At 41.3% G+C, this 24,831-nt stretch overlaps 1 protein-coding gene across 1 annotated transcript in view; it reads right to left on the bottom strand.

Moving 5' to 3' along the window:
* Positions 1-24,403, bottom strand: part of ZNF235 (zinc finger protein 235) — a 32,163-nt gene extending 7,760 nt beyond the window's left edge. Inside the window, exons 1-3 of the mRNA XM_047077895.1 lie at positions 24,370-24,403; positions 21,642-21,768; positions 20,841-20,924 (exon numbers count right to left, since the gene is read on the bottom strand). Coding sequence (XP_046933851.1) covers positions 20,841-20,924; positions 21,642-21,768; positions 24,370-24,384 — 226 coding nt within the window. The 5' untranslated portion in view covers positions 24,385-24,403. The remainder of the gene's footprint in view (positions 1-20,840; positions 20,925-21,641; positions 21,769-24,369) is intronic.
* Between the last annotated feature and the right edge of the window lie 428 nt (positions 24,404-24,831).

The raw sequence follows: 24,831 nt of genomic DNA, 5'->3' as shown, positions 1-24,831 counted from the left end.
AAAATTCAACCAAATATTTAAAGAAGAATTAACATGTAGGGAACAGCCCCAAATTCATTCTAGAAGGCAAGCATTACCCTGATTCCAAAGCCAGACAGAGATACTAAAGGAAAAGAAAACCTAAGTGCCAATATCCCTGATGAACACTGATGCAAACATCCTCAACAAAACAGAATTCAATAGCAGAATAAAAGGCTTATACACCATGACCAAGGGAGAATTATTCTTACAACGCAAAGATGGTTCAACATAGAAAATCAACCAATGTAATATACCACAACACAATGAAGAAAAGAATACATGATCATCTCAATTCAGTAAGAGCAACGGACAAAACTGAATAAACTTGCATGATAAAAACACTTATCAAACCAGGAATAAAAGGAAAATATCTCAACAAAATAAAGGCCATATGTGAAAAGCTCACGGCAAACATCATATTCAATGGTGGAAGACTGAAAACTTTCCCTCCATCAGCAGGAACAAGGTAAGGATGCCTGCTTTTGCCATGTCTATTAAACACAGTACTGAATGTCTGAGTCAGAGAAATTAGGCAAGAAAAAAAGGCACCCAAATTGGAAAGAAGTAAAAATGTTGACACATATTATGATTTTATTTGTGGAAAACCCTTAAGATTCCACAAAGAAAATGCTTACGAAGCAATAAGCAAATTCAGCCAAGTTGCAGACACAACTAATTTTTGTGAGATTTTATTTCTATGCACTAACAATGAGTGATATGAAATAAAAATCAATTACAAAGACAAATATAGAGACCAACAGATTAAATTGGAAACCTAGAAATCAACACTCATATATATGGTCAAAAGGATTTCAGCAAGGGTTCCAAGACCACTCAACAGGGAAAGGACATCTTTCCAACAGGTGGTGCTAGGAAATCCCCATGTCGTTGCAAAAGAATCAAGTTGGGCTCTTACCTTACATCTTTCAAAAACCAATTCAAAATGCACCAAAGCCCTAAACAGCTAAAACTGTAAAACTCTTAGAAGAAAAAAGGGGAAAAGCTTCCTGTTATGGGATCATGTGATTACTTGCTCAAAGCATGAGCAGGAAAAGTAAAAAGAGATACATGAGACTGTATCAAAATAAAAAACTTCCACAAATGAAAGGACACAAATACTGGAGTGAAAAGGCAACCCAGGAATGGGAGAAAATATTTCCAAATCATGTTTCTGATAAGGGATTAATATAAAAAGTGTATAAGTATCTCCTATAAAACAACACAAACCCCCCAAAACTGGCAAAATACGTGAACACATATTTCTGCAGAGATGATAAACACATGGCCAATAGGCTCATAAAAAGATGCTCATCACTGACTGTTAGGGAAATGCAAATGAAAACCACAACAGGGTACCACCTCACACCCACCAAGATGGGCACTATCAGAAAAACAAACAAAAGAAATAAACCCAGAATGGATGTAAACTGGTGCAGCCACTATGGAAAACAGTATGGAGGTTCCTCAAAAAATTAAAAACAGAAATATCATCCAATAATTCCACTATGGGGTATTTACCTAAAGAACATGAAAACACTAATTTGAAAAGGTATATGCCCCCCCTAGGTTTACTGCAGCCTTATTTATAATAGCCGTGATATGGAAGCAACCTAAGTGTCCATCAATAGATAACTAGATAAGGAAAATGGGTATATACACAGTGGAATATTATGCAGGCATAAAGAAGGATGAGATTGTGCCATCTGCAACAACATGGATGGATGGAGAGGGTATTAGGCTGAGTGAAATAAGTCAAACTGAGAAAGACAAACACCATATGATTTCCATCATATGTGGAATCTAAAAAATAAAAAGTAGAATCAGACCTTAAACATAGAGAACAAACTGATGGTTGCCAGAGAGGAGGGGGTAGGGGGTTGGGCAAAATGGGTGAAGGGGAGTGGGAGATCTAGGCTTCCAGTTATGGAATGAGTAAGTCATGGGAATAAAAGGCACAGCATAGGGAACACAGCCAACAATATCATAATGGTGTTGTGGGTTGACAGACAGAGGTTACACTTGTGGTGAGCCCGGCATAAGGTACAGAGAAATTGAACCACTATTTTGCACACCCTAAGCTAAAGTAACACTGTATGGCAACTATATGGAAACAAAAGAAGCCAGAAAACAAAGTACTGGTCAGGATGAGGAGAAACTGGAATCCCGCCTGCTGTTGGTGGGAATGTAAAACAATGCAGCCGCCACAGAAACGGTTTGGTGATTGTTCCAAAAACCTACCAATACCCAAGATCATCCAGCAAATTCGCTTCTCGGTACATTCCAAAATTAAATGAAAGCAGACTATCAGATTGGTACACAGATTCTACACACCATTAAAAGACAAGAGGAGCGCCTGGGGGGCTCAGTCAGTTAAGCGTCTTGACTTTGGCTCAGGTCCCGATCTCATGATCAGAGTTTGAGCCCCATGTCAGGCTCTGTGCTGACAGCTCGGAGCCTGGAGTCTGCTTCATATGCTGTGTCTCCCTCTCTCTCTCTCAAAAATAAACATTAATTTTTTTTAAAAGAGAATATTATAAACTTTATGCCAATAAATTAAAAAATTAAAGTGAAATAGGACAAATTTCTTGAAAGAGAAAACAAGGCTGATCTAAGAAGATATCTGAATAGCCCTGTATCAAAGAAATAAAATAAATTCATATTTTAAAACCTTTCCACAAAGAAAACTCAGAGCTCACGTGGCTTCATGTAGAAAGTTTACCAAACCTTTAAGGAAGAAATAATACTAATGACATACAAACTCTTCCAGCAAAGTGTTTACGACTGACTACTTCCTAATGTACTTTATCCGGCCAACATCACCCTGACACCAAAATCAGACACAGACATTACAAGAAAAGACAACTACAGACCAGTATCTTTCAGGATCGCGGTTACAAAGTTAGGCCAAATAAACCCAACAATGTATAAAAAGGGCACAAAATCATGAGCTGGTGATTGTTTCAAGAATGACAGGTTGACTTAACATTCTAAAATCAGATGAAACACTTTCCTCCAAAGATAAGGAACAAGGCATAATCATGACAAAGTTTGAAACATTGTGAGAATTACCAAAATATGACACAGAGAAATGAAGTGAGTAAAGGCTGTTGGAAAAATAGCGCTGGGGTGCCCGGTGGCTCAGTCAGTTAAGCATTGGGACTCTTGGTTTCGGCTCAGGTCCTGAGCTCTCGGTCTTGGGATGTGTGGATCAAGCCACACATTGGGCTCTGTGCTGAGCCTGCTTGGGATTCTCTTGCTCCCTCTCTCTCTCACTCTCCCCCATTTGCACGCTCTCATGCGCTCTCTCAAAATAAACATTAAAAAGCTTTTAAAAATAATAAAAAAGAGACACAGTGCTAACAGACTTGATGCAGGGTTGCTACAAACCTTCAATTTGTAAAAACCACACAAATACCAGGAGCATAAAAACCCACCTGGAGAGAGCTACACCTGTACTCAAAAAGCCAACAGTTAGAGGCACCACTTTTTTTTTTTTTTTAAACTTTATTCATTTTGGAGAGACAGAGAGCATGAGCAGGGAAGGGGCAGAGACAGAGGGAGGCACAGAATCCAAAGCAGGCTCCAGGCCCTGAGCTGTCAGCACAGAGCCCGACGCGGGGCTCGAACTCACGAACTGCGAGATCGTGACCTGAGCCGAAGGCGGACGCTCAATCGACTGAGCCACCCGGGCGCCCCAAGGCACCACCTGCTTTTTGAAAGTGCGTGTTACACCGCTTAACTTTTACAAAGAACGTACGTGAGTCCTGGCATTTGCTAAACCACAAGAAATCCGAAGAGCGTTTTCACTTTTATGAGAAAAGGTGAAAAGTGAAAATAGCATTTAGCTTTCGTTTTGCGGTGAGCCGTGACAGAGGCAGCGCGCGCCCCAAGGGGCCAACGGCTAAGCTCCGGAACTAAAGGCAGCATCTCAGTGCCGAAGCCACTATAGCCTTAACCGTGGCTGGGAGCACCTGTGCTTCGTCTGTGCACCCACGAGCAAGATGTGTCCTAGGTAGCAGAAAGCCTAAGAGAGAGGAATTTCTGGGTCTGGGAACAGTCAAAACAGTCAAAAATGTTCCATATAAATGACTGGTAACTGGTTGTTTTTTTTTTTTTTTTTTTTTGAGAGAGAGAGAGAGAGAGAGAGAGAGAGCGAGCATGTGAGCAGAAGGAGGGGCAAAGGGAGAGGGAGAAAAAGGATCTTAAGCAGGCTCCACGCTCAGTACAGAGCCGGATGCGGGGCTTGATCTCACAACTGCGACATCATAACCTGAGTCAAAATCAAGAGTCGGATGCCCAACCAACCGAGCCACCCAGGTGTCCTGGTAATTGCTTCTTTAAGCCATTTTGGCTCACAGAAGACTTCATAGGAACCCTCTACGTTCAGAGAGCAGGAGAAACCTATACGTGAAAAGATGTCCAGTATTGCTCATCACTAGTGAAATGTAAATCAAAACCACAAGGAGATATGACCTCATGCCTGTTAGAATTCCTGGCATCAAAAAGACGAGAGATAAGAAGTGCTGGTGAGGATGTGGAGGAAAGGGAATCCTTGTGCACTGTTGTTGGGATTGTAAACTGGCGCAGCCAGTACAGAAAACAGTAAGGAGGGTCCTCAAAACATCTAAAACAGAACTACCACAGGACCTCGCAATTCCAGTTCTGGGCATATATCTGAAGAAAACAAAATCAGCCTGTCGGAGAGATCTGCACCATGTTCACTGCAGCAGCATTTACAATAGCGAATACGTGGAAACAAGGGTCCATCGATGGATGAATGCATAAAGAAACCGGGTCGTGTATAAGGGGGGGGAGAATATTATTCAGCCATAAAAAAGAATGAAATCTTGCCATTATGACAACACAGATGGACCTCAAGAGCATTATGCTAAGTGAAATAAGTCAGGCAAAGACAAATACCGTATGATCTCTCTTGTAGGTAGATGTAAAAACAACTCAGAGGAAGAGATCGAATTTGTGGTTACCAGGGATGGAGGGACTGGATGAAAGGGACCAAAAGGCTCAAAGTTCCAATGATAAGGCAAATAAGTACTGGCGATGGAATGGTGAATATTGTTAACACTGCTTATGTGACCTATCTGAAGGTTGCTAAAAGCATAAACCCTAAAAGTTTTCATCACAAGGGAAAAAACCCATTTTTAAAAAACCTCTAACAGGTAATGGATTTTAACTAAACTTACTATGGTAATCATTTTGTAATATTAAGTCAAGTCATTATGATGTACACCTTAAAATTTTACGGTGCTGTATGTCAATTATAGCTCCATTGGGGCACCTGGGTGGCGCAGTCGGTTGAGCGTCCCACTTCAGCCAGGTCACAATCTCGCGCTCCGTGAGTTCGAGCCCCGCGTCGGGCTCTGGGCTGATGGCTCGGAGCCTGGAGCCTGTTTCCAATTCTGTGTCTCCCTCTCTCTCTGCCCCTCCCCCGTTCATGCTCTGTCTCTCTCTGTCCCAAAAATAAATAAAAAACGTTGAAAAAAAAATTAAAAAAAAAATATAGCTCCATAAAATGGAAAGAAAAAGGAGACATCAATACAGACACTATGGACACGAAAGGAATAACAAATGGATACCATGAATAACTCCAGGCCCACAAATTTAATAATCTAGATGAAATGGAACAATTCTTTGAAAGACACAATCTGCTAAAACTCATACAAGAAGAAACAATCTGAATAGGCCTACATCTGTATTTTTTTTAAGTTTACTTTTTTTGAGAGAAAGAGAGTCCGAGAGCGTGCACGAACAGGGGAGGGGCAGAGAGAGAATCCCAACCAGGCTCCGCACTGCCAGCACAGAGCCTGATGCAGGGCTCAATCTCACCAACTGTGAGATCATGACCTGAGCCCAAACCAAGAGTCGGACACTTAACCGACTGAGCCACCCAGGGGCCCTAGGCCTGTATCTATTAAGGAAGCTGAATCAATAATCCTTTGAAACAGCACAAGGCCCAGATGTGTTCACTTGTGAATTCTACCAAACATTTAAGAAAGGCATTATATTACTTCTTTACAATAGCTTTCAGAGGACAAAAGCAATGAGAATATTTCCTTGCTCATTCTATGAGGCCATGGTTACCTTAATACCAAAATCAGACAAAGATATTACAGGAAAACTACAGACTGATATATTTCATCAACGCCAAAGATCATCCAAAAATATTAGCAAGTCAAATGCAACAATGCATAAAAAGAATTAGACGCTGTGGTCAAGCATACTAGGCATGTAGGAAAGGTTCAACCCTGGGAAATTAATCCATTATATGAAAAAAACTACAGAAAAATCACATAAGACTATCAAAAGATACAGAGAAAAAGCATTTGATAAAATCCAATACTTGTTTATAATAAAAACTCTCAAGCAAACCAGGAATATAGAAGAAATTCCTCAACTGGACAAAGGACATCTAACTAGTATCTTTGTGAGACACATAAAACCTTCCCGCTAAAATCAGGAATCTCTTAGCACTCCTTTTCAACACCGTACTGTAAGTCCCAGCTAACGCAAATGGGTACAGATTGCAAAGGAAGAAATAAAACGTTGTTGGTGAATGATGTGATTGTCTATGTAGAAACCCCCAAAGAATCAATCAAAAAACCTCCTGGAACTAATAAACAATTATAGCAAGGATGCAGAACACAAAATTGATACAGAAAAGTATATTGCTCCCTTATACACAAGCAATGGACAAGTGGAATTGGAAATTACGACAGCATTATCATTTACATTAGCACCCCCTAAGAGTCTACGTTCAGGGATAAAAAGCCCCAAGACTGTCAAGATGTCAGTCCTTCACAGTCCCGATCAAAATCCCGGCGAGACATCTGGTGGATATCGACAAATGGATTTAAAAGTTTCTACGGAAACGCAAAAGACCCAGAAGAGCCAACACAGTATTGAAGGAGAATTACAAGGTTGGAAGACGCGTTAAGCAACACCTAGACCTATTCTATAGAGCTGCAGTATTCAAGATGGTGTAGAATTGGCGACAGAAGAAATGGACCAATGGAGTGGAATAAAGACGTGAGAAATAGGGCTCAAGCAAATATAATCAGCTGATCTTTGACAACGGGGCAAAGGCAATACAATGAAGCAAAGACAGTCGGTGCTAGAACAACTGGACATTCACATGCGAAAAAAAAAAATCCATATGGAGAGTTTAAGCTTTTTGCAAACATGAACTCAAAGCATAGACCTTAATGTAGACGCAAAACTAGCAAACTCCTAAATGAAGTTTCTGCTGTGTGCAAGCCGCGTCAAGAGAATAAGGGGAGTCACGGAGAAAATGTTTGTAAAAAATATATGTGGCAAAGGAACTCGTCAAAGCCAACAATAAGAAAACAATGTGTTTAAAATTTGGACAAAAGCCCTGGACACATCAGCGAAGAAAATATACTAATTCCAAAAAGGTGTTCAACATCACATGTCCTTAGTGAACTGCAAATCAAAATGAGATACCACTACACCTATGAGGACGGCCCAAATCCCAAAGGTCAACACCACTGCTGGTGAGTATATAACTGGAAGCCTCAATTCACTGCTGCTGAAAACGCAAAATGGTATGGCCACTTTGGAAGACAGTCTGGCAGTTTCTTATAAAACCACAAAAGTAAATAGTGCACCTTGGCACTTACCAGATGAGTGGAAAACGTATGTCCACACAAAAATCATCACACAGATGTTTGCGGCAGCTTTAATCATAATTGTCAAAACTTGGAAGCCATCAAGCTGAATGGATGAATAAACTGTGGTACATCCAGACAATGGACTATCGTCCAGTGCTAAAAAGAACAGAGCTATCAAGCCCTGAGGGAGCTTTAAATGCACATTGCTAAGTGAAAGAAGTGAATCTGAAACAGCTGAAAGCTCTAAGATTCCACCTGACATCCTGGGAAAGGCAAATCTATGGAGACAAAAGGACCGCTAGTTGACAGTGTTTAGAGGGGAGGGGGAATTAACAGGTAGAGCACGGAGAATTTTAAGGCAATCTGTTCTGGATCATACCGTAATGGTAGATACATACCACTATAAATTTGTACAAACTCCTACAATGTACAACGGCAAGAGCAAACTCTGAAGTATAGACACTGGGCGATGATGATGTATCCCGGTAGGTTCATGGACTGCAACAAAAGTACCACTCTAGTATCAAATGTTGACAGGGAAGGCTGTGTGTGTGCCTGCACGTGGGTGTAGTCTAGAGGAACTCTCTGTATCTTCTGCTCAATTTTGCTGTGAACCTAAAAGTTAGGTGAAAAATAAAACCTATTTTAAAAATGTATTTATAGGGGCGCCTGGGTGGCTCAGTCGGTTGAGTGTCTGACTTCGGCTCAGGTCACGATCTCACAGTTTGTGGGTTTGAGCCCCGTGTCAGGCTCTGTGCTGACCGCTTGCTCAGAGCCTGGAGCCTGCTTCAGATTCTGTGTCTCCTTCTCTCTGCTCCTCCCCCACTCACGCTTTGTCTCACTCTGTTTCTCAAAAATAAATAAAATGTAAAAAAAATTTAAAAAAATGAAAATAAAAATAAAAAATGTATTTATAGACTTAAATACACGCCAGTGGAAAAAAACGAATAAAAAGTAACACATATATGCGAACCACAAGATCCAACCATTCCATTTGTTACTCTTGCCTAAGAAAAATGAAGGTGTATGACAATAGACACACACATATAAGAATATTTAGCATCTTCACTCGTAATAGCCCAAAGCTGGACAAACCCGTCAGCAGGTGAACGAATAAACAAATCGTAGTATATTCACACTGGAATACTACTTAGCAATAAAAAGGAATGAACTATGGATAGATGCAACACGGTGAATCTCAACCTATACTGAGTAAAATAAGACAGCCAAGGGAAAGAAAAAACACCATATGATTTAAAAAAAGGTTTAGGGGCCCCTGGGTGGCTCAGTTGGTTAAGGGTTCTGACTTGGCTCAGATCACAATCTCACGGTTCGTCAGTTCGAGCCCCGCATCGGGCTCTGTGCTGACAGCTCAGAGCCTGCTTCAGATTCTGGGCCTCCCTCTCTCTTTGCCCCTCCCCTGCTTGCACTCTGTGTCTGTCTCTCTGTCTCTCAAAATTAAGCATTAAAAAAATTTTTTTTAATTAAAAACAAGTCCTGTAGAGTGACAGAAAATAGATCAGTAGTTGCTTGGGGACGGGTGTGGGACATGAAGAAGGGGAGAGAGGGAGAGATTACAAGTGGGCATGAGAATTGTGCACAACTTTTAAAGATTTCTTTTGCATTAGAGTGCTTCCCAAATTAACCCCCCTTCCAGATCTGGCAAGAAAAAGCCAAAACTGTTCAGGGCTGGGGAACAGGAAGTTTAGGGTGGAAATCCTGGAAGCCAGAAAACCACAGAAGTAAGATTAATCTCAGTTTTTCCCAAATCCCTGGCTCACCATTAACGGCACAGGGTAAGATTTGTGAGTTTGATTCTCTGCTGACTCAGTGCTATTACTTAACCCAAACACAGTTTGAAGTGTCAAAGGTCACAACTCAAGGTCGGAAACACCACTGGAAATTTAGGGGAGAAAAACCAAAGGTAAGGGATCCACAGAGGGTCCGTCCCTAACTAGGACTATAAACCCTACCCACATCTTTGGCAGATCTCTTGACTATGCAGACGTAGCAAAGACCCCAGGGCCTGGACTAAAAAAGCGGCAGCCCGAAGTCATGAGAGGCATTACAGCAAAACACCAAGAAATATTTAATCTGCCCCAAATATTACAGAAAATGACAGATGAGCAAAGAGAGAAGACCCAAAGGCATGATGATGAATGTAAACACACCCGTATTAATAACTACACTGTGTGTGAATGTACTACCCCAAAATCGGAAGGCAGATGTTGGCAGATCACATAAAAAGAAAAGATCCAACTATACACTGTCAACAAGACACCGTTAAAAAAAATAAAAGACATACAAATATATCATGCAAAGCCTAAGAAAGATTGAGTGGCTAAACTAGTATCAGATAAAAAGAGACTCTACGAAATAGATGTGGATGGAGGTAGAGTGTATTATACTAAGTGAAATAAATCAGAAAAAGACAATTACTGTATGACTGCCCTCACATGTGGAATTTTAAGAAGCACAATAGATGAGCAAAGGGGAAGGAAAAAAAAAGAGAGGGAAGCAAACCGTAAGAGACTCTCACCTCTAGAGAGCAAACTGAGGGTTGCTGGAGGGGAGGTGGCAAAGGGATGCCTTAGATGGGTGATGGGTATGAAGGAGGGCACTTGTGATCAGCACTGGGTGTTGCATGTGTTGTATGTAAATGAGGATCCACTAAATTCTACACCTGAAATGAATATTACACTTGATGCTAATTAACTGGAATTTGAATACAAACTGGAAACAAAAACAAACAGAACACTATTAAAGACAGAGAGAGCCATAATAAAAGGGTCAATATGGCAAAATGATGTCAAAATTACAAACGCATATGTATCTAACAAAGGCTACAAAACACACGAAGCAAAAACAGAAACAGAGATGGACGAAACTACAGAGTTAGAGATTTTAACACACTTCTCTTAGTTGGTGAAACAATTCGACCATAAAAAAAAAAATCAGTGAAACAATACAAACTCTGAAGCCTTAAAACTAACCATTTTAACTAAAATGAAACTTATAGATCATCACTGCACCCAACTATAGAACATACATTTTTTTCTCCAAATACCCATGCAAAATCCATCAAAATAACTGTATCCAGGGGTTATGAAAAAAGTTTCAAAAGACTGGAATACTGAAGAGTATGTTCTCTGACCAGAGTGGAATTAAATTCAAAACCAGTCACAATAAAGCTGGAGGTATCACAATCCCATGTTTCAAGATACACTACAAAGCTATAGTAATCAAAATAGTATGGTAGTGGCACAAAGACACATAGATCAATGGAACAGAAGAGAGAGCCCAGGAAGAAACCCCTGCTTATATGGTTAATTCATCTTTGACAAAGGAGGCAAAAATATACAACGGGGGAAAGACAGTCTTTCTTTTATTTAAAGTTTATTTACTTTGAGAGAGAGATCTTGTGTGCACGTGCAAGAAGGGGAAGGGCAGAGAGAGAGAGAGAGGGAGAGAGAACTCATGACTGTGAGATCATGACCTGAGCCAAAATCAAGAGTTGGACACTTAACTGACTGAGCCACCCAGATGCCCCAAGACAGTCTCTTTAATAACTGGTGCTGGGAAAACTGGACCACTTTCTTATATTACACACAAAAATAAAGTCAAAATGGATTAAAGACCTAAGTGTGAGATCCGAAATCCTAAAAATCCTAGAAGAGAGCACAGGTAGTAATCTCTTCGACACTGGCCTTAGAAACATTTTTCTACATCTATCTCTTCAGGCAAAGAAAACAGAAGCACAAATAAACTACTGGAGTTACACTAAAATAAAAAGCTTTTGCACACCAAGGAAACCATCAGTGAAATAAAAAGGCAACCTCCTTAATAAAAGAAGACATTTGCAAATGATATATCTGAGAAGAGATTAATATCCAAAACATATAAACAACTTACATATAACTTAACACCAAAAAAACAAATAACCCAATTCAAAAGCCGGCAAAAGACCTGAATAGACATTTTTCCAAAGAAGACATATAAATGGCCAAGAGACATGAAAAGACACCCAACATCACTTACCATCAGGAAAATGCCAATCAAAACCAGAATGAGATATCACATCCTATCTGTCAGAATGGCTAGTATCAAAAAGATGAATAATAAGCATTGATGAGGATGTGGAGAAAAAGGAACCACTGCCTACTGCTGGTAGGAATGTAAATTGGTGCAGCCACTGTGGAAAACCGTATGAGGGTTCCTCAAAAAATCAAAAATAGAATTACCATATGGAGCGCCTGGGTGGCTCAGTCAGTTAAGCATCCAGTTTCGGCTTGGGTCATGATCTCGCAGTTCATGGGGTCCAGCCCCGCGTCGGGCTCTGTGCTGTCATCTCGGAGCCTGGAGCCCGCTTCAGCTTCTATGTCTCCCTCTCTCTCTGCCCCTCCCCTGCTCTTGCTCTGTCTCTCTCTCTCAAAAATAAATGAACATTTAAAAAAATTAAAAAAAAAATAGAATTACCATATAATCTAGTAATTCCACTACTGGATATTTACCAAAAGAAAACAAAACACCAATTCAAAAAGATACATGTACCCCTATATTTACTGCAGCATCATTTACAACAGGCAAGACATGGAAGCAGCCCAAGTGTCCATCAACAGGATGAAGATGTGGGGTGTGTGTGTGTGTGTGTGTGTGTGTGTGTGTCCATACACACACACGGACATACATACACAAGATGGAATAGTAGTCATAAAAGAGAGTGAGATCTTGCCATTTGCAACAACATGGATAGACCTAGGAGGTATTATGCTGAGTGAACTAAGTCAGAGAAATAACTCGATTTCACTTATAGGTGGAATCTAACAGTCAAAACATGCAAACAAAATGGAAACAGGCCCATAAATACAGGGAACTAGTGATTGCTGGAGGGGCGTGAGGGATGGGCAAAACAGGTGAAGGGGAGTGGGAAGTACAGGATCCCGACTTCGGAATGGGTGACTTACAGGGATGAAAGGTACGGCAATGGTATCGTAACAGTGCTGTATGGTGACAGATGGCAGACATTGCATACGGTTGTCTACTCTCTATGCTGCACACCTGAAACGAATGTATCATCGTATGCCAACTAGATGTCAATAAAAAGACTAGACTGAAACCACAGTGAAGACATCCAGAAAAGTCCTAATGATACAAAAATTAAATACACTCTAAGCTACCCACACGTCAAACAGGAAATTGCATGGGAAATTAGAAAACACTTTGAAATAGTGATGAAGGAACATTATATCACCATTTCTGGCATGCAGTTAAATAGCACTCAGAGATACTTTTATAGCTTTAAACGTTTACATTAGGGAACAAGAAAGGTCTAAAATCAAACACCTAAGGTTCCATCTCAAGAAGCCGTGGAAAGAGTAGGAAAGAAGAGTAAAAATCAAATAAATAGAAACAAACAATAGGGAAAACTCAGTATCAGTCATGAAAGATAGGATATTATTACAGATCTTAGAGGCATTAAAATAAAGGGATATATTCAACAACTTAGATAAGATGTACTAATTCCCTGAAACATACAAATAACCAAATCTGTAGCAAGAAAAGCAAAAAATCTAAGGAGTTCAGGGATTTAATTCATAAAAACATTCTCACAATAAGACCAGACGACTTCACCAGTGGATTCCGCTTGGCACTCAGGAAAGGAGTAATACCAGTCCTACACAAACCCTTCCAGAAAACAGAAGAGGAAGGTATACTGAATGTCACTTGTGTAAAGCCAGTATTACCTCGACATCAAAACCAGACAAAGATATCAAGTCCCAAGAACGTTACAAATCAAAATCCCCCTAACAAAAGTACAAATATCCTTAATAAAGAACAGATCTTGTTTGTTTCTACAAACATAATAAAAAGAATAGTAGTACATCATGAATAGGTGGGGTTAATCCCAGCGTTAAAGACAAGACGACAGGCCCCGAATGGAGTTGCATATGCTAAGCCTCATGCCCCCAAACCAAGACTTAGTATAATTTTTGGCTCACCCAGAAATGCAATCTTAAACCAATCGGGAATCCCCTGATCTGCTCTAGTTAGGTAGCCTGCCATCCCCTAAAGGGAAAGTAACCTTGCAAATGACCAACCTGCTTTTGTGCCTCACAGAACTTCCTTGTCCGTGTTCCATTCTGCCTGTAAGTCTTTTACTTTATATAGCTCCTGAGGGAGCTTTTCTATCTGCTCTCATGAATGCTGCCTGATTCAGGAATCACTGAATAAAGCCAGTAAGATCTTTAAAATTTAGTCAGCCGAATTTTGGGTTTTAATAGAAGGAACGCAAGGTTGTTTTAACATGTGAAATCGCCAATGCATTTTATCGTATTTACGACATACAAGAGAAAATGTAATGATCACCTCAGTATTTTACGAAAGATGTATATGCGTATACTATTACCTATTCATGATAAAAACTCTGAAACTCAGAAGGGAACTCAACCGAAAAAGAAAACCTACGGCTGACGACGCCATTATCGGTGCTGAAAGACTGACGCTGTTCACCTGCCTTGAGGCAAGCAAGCAAACAAAAAAAAAACCAAAGGCATTCAGATCGGAAAGAAGAAAGAATATACATTCGTACATCATGATCTTCTACATAGAAAATCTTTAGGAATGTGCAATAATGCCTCTAGAATATACCAATATGGGAAGACTGCAGGCTACAAGGTTGATGTCAAAAATTAACCGTATTCCTAGGAGATAGAAGCAAACAACTGAGAAATGAAATATATAGTGTCAAAAAAATAAAACACTTCTGAAAAATTAAAGAGATATATAAAACCTATCCACTGAATGCTATAAAATGTGATATTGTGATTTATAATAAATACATATTTGGTCTTCAGTTCCTGGCCCGCAGATCCCCAAATCCTTGGAATTTCCTAAGAGAAAAGAACAATGGGAGCATCTTTGTTATAATACTTGGTCTCTTTTCCTAAGCTCCTGAAATCCTTCCATAGCCATAAAGGTGAAATGGGTGTCCTATACTTCCTAACAAACTTCTTTCAACCACATCTGAGTTTAGGTTAATGAGGTGACTTTTGGAAATCCTCTAAGGATGGGAGGCTGGTTGCCATGAAAGCCAGCCTTGATTACAGGGTCGGAATTTTTTTTTTTAATTTTTTTTTTTTTTCTCAACGTTTATTTATTTTCGGGACAGAGAGAGACAGAGCATGAATGGGGGAGGGGCAGAGAGAGAGGGAGACACAGAATCGGAAGCAGGCTCCAGGCTCTGAGCCATCAGCCCAGAGCCCGACGCGGGGCTCGAACTCACGGACCGCGAGATCGTGACCTGGCTGAAGTCAGACGCTTAACCGACTGCGCCACCCAGGCGCCCCCAGGGTTGGAATTTTTAGTCCCACCTCCTGACCTCTGGGGGAAGGGAGAGGGCCAGAAAGCTGAACCAATCACTAACAGCCAATGACCTAATCGATCATGCCTAACTAATGAGGCCTCCATAAAAACCCAAAAGGAGGGGGTTTGGGGAACTTTCAGGTAGGTGGACATGTGGAGATGCAGGGAGAGTGGTGAGCCCAGAGAGTGCCTGGAAGTTCCACACCCCTCCCCACATATTTTGCCCTACGCGTCCCTTCCATGTGGCTGTTTAGTTATATCCCCTTGTAATAAACTGATAATCTAGTAAGTAAACGGTATCTCTGGGTTCTGTGAGCCACTAAAGCAAATTAATTGAACCCAAGGTTGGGGTTGAGGGAACCTCTGAAGCACAGTTAACAATCTGGCCTTATCACTGGCCTCTGAAAGGGGGTGAAGGGTGAGGGGTCGGGATCTTATAGAACTGAGCCCTTAACCTGTAGGATCTGACGTTGTATCCAGACAGATGGTGTCAGAATTGAGTTGAAATGTACGACACCCAGCTGGAATCTTGACTAATTGCTTAGTATGGCAATAACCTCCACTTATTAGAACCGGTATCAGAATTATAGAATTGAGATGTGTCCCTACAAAAAAAGAAAAAAAAGTCAACTAAACACACACACAAAATGTAATAATGAAGGAAAAGAGGGCCAAAAAAGCTTTATGATATACTTGAAACAAATATAAAAACAAATAACAAAATGGCAAAAGTCCTTCCCTATCAATAATTACTTTAAATGTAAATGGATTAAACTCCCCAATCAAAAGGCACAAATTGGAGGAATGGATTAAACAAAACAAAACAATACATGATCCAGCTATAAGCTGTCTACAAGAGACTTTATATCTAAGACCACACATAGCTTGAAAGTGACATGACAGGGGTGCCTGGGTGGCTTGGTCGGCTGAGCGTCCAACTTTGGCTCCCATCACGATCTCATAGTTCATGAGTTTGAGCCTCGCATCGGGCTTGCTGCTGTCAGCGCAGAGCCCGCTATGGATCCTCTGCTCCCCCAACCATGCCTTTCCCCCACTCACACCCTCTCTCTCTCAAAAGTGAATAAACATTAAAAAAGAAGAAGAAGAAAAACAGAAAGTGACAGGACAGAAAGATATCCCATGCAAAAGAGAGCTGGATAGCTATAACTGATGTCAGACAAAAGAGTTTTAAGTCAAAAACTTATAAGAAACAATCTGTACTGATAAAAGAGTCAATGCACCAAGAAGATATAAAAATTACAAATGGATATATACTAAACATCAGAATACCAAATATATGAGGCAAATATAGATGAATTGAAGGGATAAACAGCTATTGATAGTAACAGAAGGAACATTCAATATCCTGCTTTCAGTAATGGATAGAACTAGACAAAAGATCAAGGAAATAGAGAACTTAACACTACAAGCCAACTGGACCTAACATACACAGGAAATGCCACCCAACAACAGCATAATATACATTTTTCTCAAGTCGTTCTCCAGGGCAGACCATATGTGAAGCCACAAAACAAGTCTTTAACAAATTTTTTTTAAAAGATTGAATGAAATCATACAACAAATTTTTCTAATCGCAATGGACTGAAGCTAGAAATCAAAAGCAGGAATCTTGGAAAATTGACGAATATGTGGAACTCAAAACATACTTATCAATAACCAAATGAATCAAAGAAAAACAATCACAAATAAAATTAGAAAATATCTGGAGACAAATGAAAATGAAAATCCAGGGTACCAAAACTTAGGGGAAGCAGTGAAAGCATTGCAAAGAAGAAAATTTTTATCTGTAAATACTTGCATCAAAAAAGAGATCCAACAATTCCACTTCTGGATATATATCCAAAGGAAACAAAATCACGGTTCAAAAGAGATATTTACACCCCCACGTTCACTGCATTATTTACAATAGCTGAGACATGGAAATCACCCAAGTGTTCGTAACTAGTGAACAGATAATGAAAATGTCACTCACACACACACACACACACACACACACACACACACACACACGCAAGAATATGATTCAGCCATAAAAAAGAAGAAAATGTGTAACAACATGGATGGACTCTGCGGGCATTATGCTAAGTGGAGTAAGTCAGACACAGAAAGACAAATACCCTATGATCTCATTTATGTGTGGAATCTAAAAATATCAAATTTACAGAAACAGAGATCAGATTTATGGTTGTGAGAGTTGGGGGTGGGGTGCGTGATGGAAATTGGGAAGAAAGATGTAAAATCATTTATGTTCATAGATAATATGATCTTATATGTAGAAAGCCTGAAAGATTCCACATAAGAATTGTTAAAATAAATGAATTCAGCAGGATACAAAGCCACACACAAAAACCAGTTGCATTTCTACATACAGAGAGTGAACAATCAGAAAAGGAAATCGAGAAAAACAAATCAAAGCCACAATGAGATACCACCTCACACCTGTCACAATGGCTAACATTAACAACTCAGGCAACAACAGATGTTGGTGAGGATGCGGAGAAAGAGGATCTCTTTTGCACTGATGGTGGGAATGCAAGCTGGTGCAGCCACTCCAGAAAATAGTATGGAGGTTCCTCAAAAGATTAAAAATACAACGACCCTATGACCCAGCAACTGCATTACTAGGTATTTATCCACGGGATACAGGTGTGCTGTTTCAAAGGGGCACACGCACCCCAATGTTTATAGCAGCACTATCGACAATAGCCAAAGTATGGAAAGAGCCCAAATGTCCATCGATGGATGAACGGATAAAGAAGATGTGGTATGTGTATATATGTGTGTATGTACATATAATATATATAACATAACATAACATAACATAATATAATATAATATAATATAATATAACATATGCATACATACCATATGTATATATGAAGTATTACTTAACAATCAAAAAGAATGAAATTTTGCCATGTGCAACTACGTGGATCGAACTAGAGGGTATTATGCTAAGTGAAATTAGTCAGAGAAAGACAAAAATCATATGACTTCACTCCTATGAGGACTTTAAGAGACAAAACAGATGAACATAAGGGAAGGGAAACAAAAATAATATAAAAACAGGGAGGGGGACAAAACAGAAGAGACTCATAAATGTGGAGAACAAACTGAGGGTTGCTGGAGGGGCTGTGGGTGGGAGGATGGGCTAAATGGGCGAGGGGCATTAAGAAGTACACTTGTTGGGATGAACACTGGGTGTTATATGTAGGGGATGAATGCCTGGATTCTACTCCTGAAATCCTATGCTAACTAACCTGGATGTAAATTAAAAAAAAAAAAAATCCATATACAACAGCACCAAAAAGAATAAAACTTGGGAATTAACTGAACCAAGGAGGTGAAAGACATGTACACTGAAAAGTACAAAACATTGATAAATTAAAAACATTAAAAAAATGGAATGACAGCCCATGTTCCTGAATTGGAAGGTTTACTATTGTTAAGATATCAGTGCTACGTGGTCAAAGGACCTACAGGTTCAATGCAATCTCTATCAAAATCCCAAGAGTACAGAAACAGAAAAACCCATCCTAAATTCACATGGAATCTCAAGGGACCCTCAGTGGCCAAAACAACCTTTAAAAAACAAAAAAAGTTGGAGGTAGTCACTTCCTGATTTCAAAACTTACTATAAAGCTGCTGTAGTCAAAAAAGTGTGGTACTGGCATAAAGACATACAGACTGAGGGAATAGTCTACAAGGCCCCAAAATGAACCACTGCATACACAGTCAAGTGGTTTTTGACAAGGGTGCCAAGACCACTGAATGGGAAAAGGACAGTCTTTTCAATAAATGGTGCTGGAAATATTGGCTATTTACACGCAAAAGCATGAAGTCAGATCTTTCCTTACACCATATTCACAAATTACCTCAAAATGCATCAAAAAGCAAAACATAGGAGCAAAAACTATAAAACTCCTAGGAGAAAGAATACGCCAAAAGCTTTGTGATACTGGATTTGACAATGATTTCTCGGCTAGGACACCAAAGGCACAGGGAAGAAAACACACAGACATATTTGAAAATTTCATGAAAATGAAAAACTCTTGTGCATCAGAAGACACTGTCAATAGAGTAAAAAGGCCACACGCAAAATGAGAAAATACTTGCAAATCATATATCTGAAACAGGATTGGTATTCAGAACACAGAGAACTCCTAAAACTCAAAGGAAAACAATCGGACTCAAAAATGGACAAAAGACTTGCACAGATATTTCTCCAAAGAAGAAACACAAATGGCTATTAAGCACATGAAAAGATGATCAATATCACAAATTATCAGAGAACCGCAAATCAAAACAAGGTACCGCTTTGCACCCATTAGGGTGGCTATTAAGGGGAAAAAAAAAACAACCCACAGAACACAAGTGTTGGTGAGGATGAAGAAAACTGGAACCCTTGTGTATTGCTGTGGGAACATAAAACAGCGCAGCTATCGTGAAAAACGGTATGGCAGTTCCTCAAAAATTAAAAACAGAATTACCAGGGGCACCTGGGTGGCTTAGTCGGGTAAGCATCTGACTCTTGATTCAGCACAGGTCATGATCTCATGGTCGTGAGACAGAGCCTCCCTGGGGCTCCGTGCTGGGCATGGAACCTGCTTAAGATTCTCTCTCTTCCCCTCTCTGTCGCTCTGCCCTCCCCAACTTGCTTGTAGTCTCTCTCTCTCTCCCCCTCCCTTCCTCTCCCAAGGAAAAAAAAAAAATAGAATTGCTAACACGATCCAACACTTCTGTTCTGGGTATACACACAAAAAATGGAAAGCAAGGACTTGAACAGATATGTGTACACCCATGTTCACAGCAGCATTTTTCACCATAACCAAACGGTACAAACCCAAATGTCCATCAATGGATGACGAAAATGTGATAGGTGCACACGACGCGACGTTACTCAGCCATAAAAAAGAAGGAAATTCTGACATGCGTTACAACACAATCAACCTTGAAGACGTTATGCTAAGTGAAATAAACCAGGTGCAAATGGCAAATGTCGCATGACTCCACTTCCATGAGGTACGTGAAATAGTCAAATCCACAGAGACGGAAAGGAGAACAGTGGTCGCCAGGAAGTGGGGTAAGAGAAGAACAGGGGGCGCTGTTTACGGTGCAGGGTTCCAGTGTGGGATGATGGAAACGTTCTGGAGATGGACAGCACGGAGGGTTGTGCAACAGTGTGGATGTACCTAAGGCCAACTTAAAGATGGTTGAAATAAAGGGTACTGTGTGTATTTTACCACAATGTAAAAATCCCAGATGCTAATAAGTCTGGTGGTATAGTGCTTACGCGCAAATGAAGGCAAGTCAGGGACACGGCGAGTGCCGGGAGATGGCATTTGAAGTGGTGGTCGGATAAGGCCTTGGATAGAAGGACTTCGGATAGACAGGAACGAGCGAGAAAGCAAGAGCGGTCAGACGTGTACCGGCTGGCAGCGTTCCGGCCGGAGGAGAGAACGGGAAAGGTCCTAATGCAGAAGCACCTGAGTGTCGTGAGGCTGGCAGACAGAGGGAGGGGGACGTGATGGGAGAAAAACGTAAATGAGTGGTGAGGCTGGGGGAACGAGCCCATACCACAGGACCTTCCAGGCCCCTGGAACACGCTGGGTTTTATTCTGAGTAAAAGGAGAAGCCCGGGGAGGGACTGAAGCAGGTGTGACGCGGCGGGACTGAGGTTTTCAAGGGGCCTCTCTGGCTGCTGCACGAAGATTAGCCGGGACGCAGGCAGATCGAGGGGACCGTCCCCTGCCAGGACCCGAGCCGCGCCATTCTCACCCGAGTGCCTACCTCTTTGGGTGTGGATCTCCTTCATGCAAAGCTTTTCCTCTCTCTCCAACTGGGATATCACATCTGGTTTGGAGGATGAATGCCCTGTGGAAAGAGAAGACGCGAGTGAAAACACGAAGGGCGCGAGTACTGAAAACCGTGGGTTCCCATCCCATAATGTGAGGCTCTGCCCCTCCCCGCAGCAGTGGTTACCAAACACTTTTCCGTCACGACCCACGGTGAACAGTACGCTTGGCATCATTAGAAATCTATTCTTACCACACAAATTACTGAAATAAATGACCAAACAAACGGTTTCTAACCACTGTCTGTTTTCCTCACATCCTTCCCCGTCTGACACCCCTCAATGTAAACAGCTGAACTTAACGCATCAAGGTGAACCCCCGCTAAGGAGCTCCGTCCTGTAAGTATTCTAGATTAGAAGATAGTCGGTGCCATTTACGAACGTCCTGACCCACCAGTGGCTCGTGATCTACAAGTTTAAAAAAGATGCCTGAAATATGGAGCCAGGCGGAGACAAGCTTAACTGTTCATTTACAGTTCATTTACACGAGACCATGTCTGCCTCGGAACAAAGACTAGAAACATCTCGTCTCCATGTTCTAAAGGGACTGGGAAACCCTGGTCTCTGAGGAGCCCTGAAGCCTTAAACTAGTGGGCAGAGGCCGGGGATGTCACTCACCATCCCAATAGGCACAGGACGGCCCTCACAACAAAGAAATATCTGCCCCCGATGCCAACAGTGCCAAGGTGAAGAAACCCTGCTCGAGGGGATGAGTGACAGAAAGGTCTTGCGCTCACCCACAGAGACCAGGTTCCGGAAGTTCTCCAGCATCACTTCTCGGTACAGCTTCCTCTGGGTGGGGTCCAGCAGCCCCAGCTCCTCCTCCGTGAAGACCACAGCCACGTCCTTGAACGTCACCGCCTCCTACAACACCAAGCACACGTAACCTCGAGCTCGCACCCCATGGCCACTGGGAGCGGGGCGGCACGGAGAAGGTGGAGATACGGGGGAAGCCGTTCCCGATTCTGAGGGAACCGAGCAACTCTTCTCGTAGTTTCTCCTCTTCCCCTTCCACAGTCTTACCAAACACGCTAGGGCCGTGCAGGGGAGGGGAAGGAGAGGGAAGAAGGAGAAAAACACCTTGTATACAGGTAGCATCGTGCCCTTTATACGGTTTTCATACAGATCTCAGCCAACTGTCCTGTTACTTCCCTAGGATAAGTTCCAGGAAGTGGCATTTGCACTCTTGAAAAATATGCACCTTGATTTTGTTAATATAATGGCAATTTCCCCCATTAACTCTTCCCGTAAAAGATTACAAGTATTCTGGATTCTCTACACTCTGGCCCAAACTGGGGGCACCTGGCTGCCTCCGTTGGTAGAGCTTTGGGACTTTTGATCTCAGGGCTGTGAGTTTGAGCCCCACGTATGGTGTAGAGATTATTTAAAAATAAAATCTTCAAAACGAAACAACCAGAACATAGTCTTTTCGACACAGTGTGGCAACTACGCTCAAATAATAATAAAAGATCATCTTTCCATTTTTTTTCCCATATTACCTGTTCATTTCCTTTGTTCATAATCCTACCGGAGTATCTTATGCATCAGTAAAATTCCTACTGAGAATATCAAGCCTTTTTTCTAGCATGTATAAATTCTTAGCCACCACCCCCCAGCCCCAACTCCTATTTCCTATTTGTGTCATAACTTTTTCTGCGTGGAAATAAAAACTCTAGCTGGAGTTCTGAGCACCTGTGTACTAAACAACGACTTGACATGTCTGACACAGAAGAGACAGGCACTAAGAAAAGGAATCAGGTGACGACAATGTTATGTTTGGAGACCCCCATCCACCAGATTTGCCAGCACACATGTAGCCTGGCCTGAGGTCCCCGAACAGAGAAGTCTCTTTTCTTCTGGGTCTTTCCATTTACCCTAATCGGACACCTGAAACTCCCGACTTAGGCAATGGGAACTTTAGGGTCAGCTGGGAACCGAGTGGATTTCAGGAGGTATCTGAAGGTTCACAAACCTGTTTCTTCATGTGAAAATGCAGAGAAGACCAGGTATATCCTCACACAGCTGTTCCACAGAGTAAATGCCTGGCAAATCCCTAGTGCTCAAGATTTTTAAAAATAAGTATGTGCTGGGGCGCCTGGGTGGCTCAGTCAGTTAAGCGTCTGACTTCGGCTCAGGTCATTATCTCACAGCTTGTGGGTTCGAGCTCCACATCAGGCTCTGTGCTGACAGCTGGGAGCCTGGAGCCTGCTTCGGATTCTGTGTCTCCCTCTCTCTCTGCCCCTCCCTGCTCAAACTCTGTCTCTCTCTCTCTCTCAAAAAATAAACATGAAAAAAAAAGTTAAAAAAAAAATGTGCTTCTTCAAAACATACTAACGCATCAACGAATAAAACAAATATTTAACTATATAATACACACATGATTGAACTTAGAATTAAAAAAAAGGAATCTACCTTTTAAGAAGTATTTAAATTTATTTACTTACTCATTTTTAAGTAACCTGTACACCCAATGTGGGGCTTGAACTCACAACCCCAAGATCAAGAGTCACACGCTCTACCCTGAGCCAGCCAGCCGCTCTCAGAATCTAGCTCTTGCTGTTTGAAAACTAAAATTATTTTCTGAGTTCAGTCTCTGGCAGACTCCGCTGCTCCAAGCCATACTGTAGACATTCTTATCACAAAGAATGAGGCACCACATGTGAGAAAACAATCGAGTCCCCAGAACTTTTAAGAGAAATACAAAAATGACTGACTTCTCAGAATTTCTGTATGGGGTGAAAGGTTATATGTAAGCAAATTGTTATTGTAAACATCTCTAAGATGGTAAAATCCATGTGGGTTTTATATGGAGAATGGGGTAAAACAGCAGGTAAATTATAGAAAATAATGTGACCCTTTACACTGTAGGTAATTATCAAGTTGCATTTTAAAAATCCAAAATGGGGGGCACCTGGGTGGCTCAGTGGGTTGAGACTCTTGATGTCAGCTCAGGTTATTATCTCACTGTTCGTGGGACTGAGCCCTGCGTCGGGCTCTGCACTGACAGCTCAGACCCTGCTTGGGGTTCTCTCTCCTTCTCTCTCTCTCTCTCTGCCCCTCTCCCGCTCACTCACACTCTTTCTCTTTCTCTCAAGATAACGAAATACACATTAAAAGAAATAAAATATTAAAAATCCAAAATGCTACTTAAACTGTGATTACAAGTCCAGACACGTAAACACAAATGGGAAAGAATACGGCACAATTAAAACTGTTCATTTGTAAACATGTTTAGAACGTGCAAGTTTGTTTTTTTTTTAAAGTTTTTTAAATATCAATTTTCACGCTGTTATTTGGCAATAAACAAAAAACAAGAGGCTGGTACACAACAATTATTCAAGTGCCTGGGGTTCTTGCCAAGTAGGAGGGTAAATGTTTCCACCCTTCCCAAGTAGGGGGTTAATGCGTCCACACTTTGTGAAACGAGAGGTCATTTTAAGGAACAGAAAGACAAAACCAACTTACCTGGAATTTGGTCATTTTTTTCTCCTTTTCCTTTTGGGGAAGGGCAGAGTTCTGGGAAGGTAAAGCTGTGGATGGGAAAGCCATCGTGAGAGAGCCGTCAGTCCACAGGGCACTTGTGAGAACCCCAAGAGGTCCCCCTGTAGACCAGGGGCTGGATTCCAGCTTCCTCTGGGCTCCCCCAGACAGCTGCCTGAGCTCAGGAACAGTCCGTCACCTAAGTGCTTCTGGTAGCTTCCAGAGTATTCCTGAGCCTGGGTCTCAGAGGAAATGAGAAGCAGGTAGGCAGTATAACTTAATGGGGCCAAGGTGCATGGGTTCAAGCTCTGCATTTCTACTTACTACTTTCTACTCACCACCAGTGTAAACCTTGAGCAAATTATTAATCTTTCTGTGCCTCAATCCAGTCACCTGTAAATGGGTAAATAATGCAGGTATTCCCTATTCCCTAAGGTGTCAGACAGG

Source organism: Lynx rufus, unplaced genomic scaffold, assembly GCF_022079265.1.
Source record: "Lynx rufus isolate CCGP_SWC_20201006 ecotype Redwood Valley unplaced genomic scaffold, mLynRuf1.p SCAF_16, whole genome shotgun sequence".
NCBI lineage: Eukaryota > Metazoa > Chordata > Mammalia > Carnivora > Felidae > Lynx > Lynx rufus.
This window is presented reverse-complemented; position numbering and strand designations above follow the sequence as displayed.